This window comes from Sinocyclocheilus anshuiensis, unplaced genomic scaffold (assembly GCF_001515605.1).
Source record: "Sinocyclocheilus anshuiensis isolate Anshui unplaced genomic scaffold, SAMN03320099.WGS_v1.1 scaffold738, whole genome shotgun sequence".
Classification (NCBI taxonomy): Eukaryota; Metazoa; Chordata; class Actinopteri; order Cypriniformes; family Cyprinidae; genus Sinocyclocheilus; species Sinocyclocheilus anshuiensis.
This window is the reverse complement of record NW_015542364.1, coordinates 500,340-506,314: the sequence shown is the minus strand read 5'-3', so window position 1 is coordinate 506,314 and position 5,975 is coordinate 500,340. Positions and strand designations below refer to the sequence as shown.

Below are 5,975 nucleotides of genomic sequence, written 5' to 3'. Positions count from 1 at the left end.
ACTGTACTAGGGACCACTTAGGCCTATATAAAAGCATCTAAAAAGCAGCATGTCATGGGACCTTTAACATGAAAAGCAGGATTGCACAATATAATGGTGACCATATCTGTGACCATTTTTAAAATGCATTTTCATTTTTTTTTTTTAAAGATTACATTTTTATTCATAACAAAATGTTTAGTTTTTAAAAAATAATGTTATAATAATTATTAATATAATCTAATTATTATAAATAATTAAGAAAAATTAGGAGTGCATGCAACATACTGGTGACCATATTGGTATTGACAATAATTTTTAATTTTTTTTATTAATTTCACAATAAACATGATAAATGAATTATTAATAATAATGTACAACTTTTACAATATTTATATGTAAAGTTTTTAATATTTTAAAAATGAAATGTTAGTAATAATTAATATAATTTTTATTAAGAAAAACTAGGAGTGCACAGTATATTGGTGACCATTTTAATTCATTTTGAATTTAAAGATAATGATACATTTATTATTAATAACAAATAATTTTCATAATAAAATAATGTTAATAATATGAATTATTAATATAATTGTTTTTATTAAGAAAACCCAGGAGTGCACAATAAGTTGATCATTTAAATTAATTTAGCATTTATTAAAAATGATACGTTTTTATTAATATAATTTTATTTAAATAATATAATTAATATAATTAGTTTTATTACAAATTAAGAAAAACAATATATTGGTGACCATATTGGCACTGACCAATATTAGCATTTTCTAATTAATTTTACATTTAAAATAATGATAAATATTATTTTATTATTAATAATAACAGCACATTTATTATTAACAATTGTGTATAATAATAATAATAACGCAATTATTAAATTATTATTTAAATTAATTTTACATGTATTAAATAATGATTTTTTATAAAATAAACAAATATACTATTATTAATAATGATAATATTTTAATTTAAAATTATATTTAAAAAAGCCAAATAAAAGCAAATGAATACTTATTTATAATAATTTATATTTACAATAATTTAATCAAAGATAACACATTTATCCCTTTGAGCAAAATCATTCAAAATTTACAATTTTGATTGTAATATTATAATGGTTAATCAGCTATCTATTTATCAGCCAAAATCTATTTTCTATAAGTGCACAGAAAACACAGGTGAAGCTCTACCTGGCGATGTTTCCAGCCGCTGAGACGATGGAGCTCTGAGACATGGCAGCGACTCGACTCATTCCCTGCCCATCAGTGCCGAGATCATACACCTGACAGACACAAAAATCACATTAAAACCAATCAAAAATCACAAACACCACAGTCTCTGGTTCACTGTCAAGACACCCACCTGCAGGACGCCCTTCTCCGAACGCGTGTATAAAATGTTCCTTGAATTATCAACAGCAATTTGGACAACGGGATCTGAAACGAACCACAAGATTTCAAGTGAAACATTGAGTTTGGCTTACAAAATAGAGGTGGGCGATATATATCGTCTGCGATAATATCATAATTGTTGTTTTAACGATGTACGATTTGACATTATTTGTATTTTGTAATTATGTTCATATGAGTATTTTGCAAAAACCATTCAAAACCTCTACAGAGTGCTTGCATTACTTGAAGTCTAAACTATTGCGAGTATTTAGAGTGCGTTCTTTTACTGCATGATTCAGTCTATTAAAATACATTTAGAATGATCACAAATTCAAGATATGGGGGCAGAAAATCAGTTAATCAATTTCACACAAAGAGTTCCGTTTTTCTCCAAATATTACCATGATTACAAATGTGATATTGATTTTTTACAACAGTTCAATAAGAAGTTAATTAAGAGACTTACGTTTTAGACACCACATTGCCTGTTTTTGCACTATTTCACCAACAAAAAATAATTCCAAACACAGCCACAGCACTGAGCAACATGACGGTGTTTCGTTCCTGAATGAATCAACCGTTTAAATGATTCGGTTCAATCGCAATGACTCACTTATTAACAGTGATTTGCTGCCACCTACTGGCGGCTTTAATTTCACATTCAAAGTATCTTTTATTATATAAATAATTTCAAATATCAGTATTCAACTTTTTATGTTTAATATATCAAAACATTATTTATGCATTTGTAACTGCAGGTTAAAGCATTCATGTCCTGCATTAAACAGTGTGTAAATACATCTAAATGCCACTTCAGATGCAGCTTCTAATTTAATTTGCTTGGTAACAGACCAAATGTCTTATTATTCTAATCGACTGATTAAATGTAAGAATTTGATTCAAAGTGTTTCGTTCCTGAATGAATCAACCGTTTAAATGATTCGGTTCAATCGCAATGACTCACTTATTAACAGTGATTTGCTGCCACCTACTGGCGGCTTTAATTTCACATTCAAAGTATCTTTTATTATATAAATAATTTCAAATATCAGAATTCAACTTTTTATGTTTAATATATCAAAACATTATTTATGCATTTGTAACTGCAGGTTAAAGCATTCATGTCCTGCATTAAACAGTGTGTAAATACATCTAAATGCCACTTCAGATGCAGCTTCTAATTTAATTTGCTTGGTAACAGACCAAATGTCTTATTATTCTAATCGACTGATTAAATGTAAGAATTTGATTCAAAAGATGATGCACACTTTTAGAAAAAATGGCTTTATACAGGTAAAAACGCCCATAAAAGGTAAAAATCAATTCAAACTTATTGAAAAAGATTAATTTCTATCACCATCACACAGAATATGAAGAATATCAAAAACTGTAGAAGTCAGCTGTCCACGATAGTCCTTAAGATACCAGCACAATAACACACTCAGCAAAATATCATCTAATTATCGGTATAGATAAAATCCCAGAAAATAATGAGATATGAAGAGCTCATTCGCAAAAAACGATAAACGGCACTTTAAAAAAAAAATTAACTGATTGCCGTGCATTATTCTCCACATATAGCACGATCTGAACCCTAAACACGTTTTGTCAAAAAAGCCGGTTTTGTCCACTTTCAAGGCATCGCGAGTTCACGTTTTACTGCAGAAGCCGACAAGCGGCCTGTTGTTTTTGAACAGAAGCCGATAAGTCCATTTCAGCGAATCAGCGCACTGTATTCAGGTCAGGTGACAAGGCTACTTTCACTTTGAAAAGACGTGCTAGCTGAGAGGAGTTTCGTCAAAGCTGACTAAAAGTGATCGAGGATCATTTCAACGAACTTGATGAACCTGTGATATCTTCAGGGCGAAAAAGGAAATTAAAAGCTGAAAGGTTTTCACAGAAGCTTGCAAAAGCAGCACGTTACACTGATGAGGGAAAAGCTCTGTGTATTGCGTGTAATCACATCCATACAGTTTATGATCACAACAACAACGAGGAGATTACAAAGATTAAACCAGTGTTTTTTTAAACACTAAAACATGAAATGTGGAGTTATCTGCTTTTGCTATAAAACAAACTTTTAATATGTAAATAAAACATACTTTCTATGAACTTTAATTTAGTAAATTACCTGTATTTAAGTTATTATTACTTAATAAAAACAACCCAACTGCATTTTGATTGATATTACTTGGAATGCTCAATAAAAAAAAAACGTGATTTCTGAAAAAACATGGCGTTATCGGTTTTTGCAAATGAACTCTTCATATTATTTTTTGTCAATATCGCACACCCCTATTACAAAATCTGCTGATTGTCTCCCCGACTAACTCTTACCATCCTCAGAGAAGGAGAACTGCAGCAGTGAAGGGATGAGGAAGGACAGGCTGCTCTTGGAGTGGTTGATCTTCCTGCAGCGCTGACTGAACCAGCCCGCTTCAGCCTGATAGGCAATCTCGTACAGACAGCCGTCTTTCCCCGCCATGAAGATGCGGCCCACATCCGTGGAGGTGATGGCTAGCAGGTAGGTGTTGTCCGTGGGGATGGAGTAAAGAGGATCTGGCAACAGCTGCATGGCTCCTGACATGCTGTCATTCAGACCTGCGGCACACAAACGCAGACCGAGAATCAATCCCACTCGTGCAAATGTTGATTCAATCCCATCCAAAACATGACACTCACCTGTCTGGGCTTTTGGGAAGCTCAAGCCCAGGATCACGACATCCACCGGTGTGGCCAACACTAACAGGAAGTGGATGTGAGGCTGAAAAATACCTGTAACAAACAAAAGTAGTTGGTTGAGGTAGACTCACTTCTCCATTTATTTTTCTTCAACTAGTAATAAAAAATGTGACCGATTCTTGAAACTATTTGAGAATAAAAATATTCTCAAATAGTTTCAAGAATCAGTCACAATTAGTTAGTTTGCTTTCCTCTCCTTAATAATGTTTGTTTTTTTTTTTATTAAGGTTTTTAATTATTACTATATATTTTTTTAAATCATAGTCATAATTTATGGCTAATTTATATTGTGTGTGCATGTACACACAATATAAAATAAATAAAAATTACTTTTTCACATAGTACCAGTCAGGTTTGCACAGCTTTTTTCCATTAATAAATAAAAATCATTATTTCAAAACAGAATTTTGTATTTACTCAGGCTATCTTTGTGTAATATTAAAATTAGTTTGATGATCTGAATCATTCAAGTGTGACAAATATGAAAATAAATAAATAAATAAATAAATATATATATAAAAAATTTTTTGCTTGTTAACTCTCGTGTATTTTTTACTCTTGTTTTTCACATGCAAACTTCTGTGCTGATGCTCTTTAATATTCCCCTGAAAGCGTTTGTACATTTCAGTTCAGGTGTATCATTTCTGTTTATTGAATAAAAAAAAATATCTGTAACAACTAAGACTACCCATTTCAATACAATATTTGGAACATAAAAACAATCAGTGGTAAAACATCAAATTATGAAAACTAAAAATCTCCAGAAGGAAATCTTGTGGTACATTACACACGTTTTTGGCTAATGACTGATAAAACATACTAATAATCAATCCGTAACATTCTCAACTTAGCTTCTGAGAGTGAGCACTAATTAGTGCACAACAGAAAATCCAACTAACCTGGCTTAGGTTTGACAAGTCCAACTGACAGTATAGTTTCACTGAGCCCGTCAAAATACGCCACATCACTCCTGAAGAAACGAACAAGACAAATCAACATCAATGAACTTCGTGTCTGAAATACTTAATACCAGAAATATTCAAAGTGCCAACATTCTGCTCATTTACAATTTTATTTTCGGGGTCTGCTGGAAAACATTCACATGATTTAAAGCTCACACATTTTTCTCACGTCATAAGATCGTTTACATGCACAGACAGCTATATTACATGTAAAATAATTAAAAATAAAAAGCATAATAAGTGCCCTTTAATGACATCCAGTGTGTCGATACTCACCCATCCTCATAATTCCACATAAAAATGTCATTATCGATGGTGAGCCACGCTCTGGAGATTTCAGGGAAAACTCCCATCATGCAATTGCACTGCATATCTGGTAAAAAGGGGCAATTAAGGCACTGCAAACAACTCAGGGTGCTTTCACACCTGGCCTGTTGTTTCGGAACCTGGCGCGTTTCCCCCCTGAGCTCGGTTCGGTTGGGCATATGTGAACACGGCAATTGCGCCCGGATCCGCGCCAAAACAATCGGTCCGAGATCGCCCAAACGAGGTGGTCTCGGCTCGATTGAAAACAAACTCTGGAGCGGTTCGGTTGTAGTGAGAAAGCAATCCGATCTAACGGACCAACGAACCAGGCTATATCACAATGTATAATGGGTAATTACGCAAGTTCTGTGAAAAGCATCAGCTTTGTTGTTTTGCTAATACTTCAAAATGAACCTGTGAATGTCTGTGGGTGAGCACGTCTTCACCATTCAAAATAAAAAAAAACGCACTTTTTCATTTTATAATGCCGTCTTTTATTGCTCTTCTTCCTAGTATGTGCATTTTAAAAATGATTTCCCGAAGAATCCTGGACTCCTGCTCAAAATGATAAATAAGG

General features: G+C 32.6%; 1 protein-coding gene across 3 annotated transcripts in view; it reads right to left on the bottom strand.

The window, feature by feature from the left end:
- nup155 (nucleoporin 155) overlaps positions 1-5,975 on the bottom strand; it is a 40,736-nt gene that overhangs the window by 33,534 nt on the left and 1,227 nt on the right. For all 3 annotated transcript variants that reach the window (XM_016490892.1, XM_016490893.1, XM_016490894.1), the window contains exons 3-8: positions 5,369-5,465; positions 5,030-5,100; positions 4,071-4,163; positions 3,726-3,989; positions 1,360-1,433; positions 1,188-1,279 (exon numbers count right to left, since the gene is read on the bottom strand). In XM_016490892.1, coding sequence (XP_016346378.1) covers positions 1,188-1,279; positions 1,360-1,433; positions 3,726-3,989; positions 4,071-4,163; positions 5,030-5,100; positions 5,369-5,465 — 691 coding nt within the window. The remainder of the gene's footprint in view (positions 1-1,187; positions 1,280-1,359; positions 1,434-3,725; positions 3,990-4,070; positions 4,164-5,029; positions 5,101-5,368; positions 5,466-5,975) is intronic.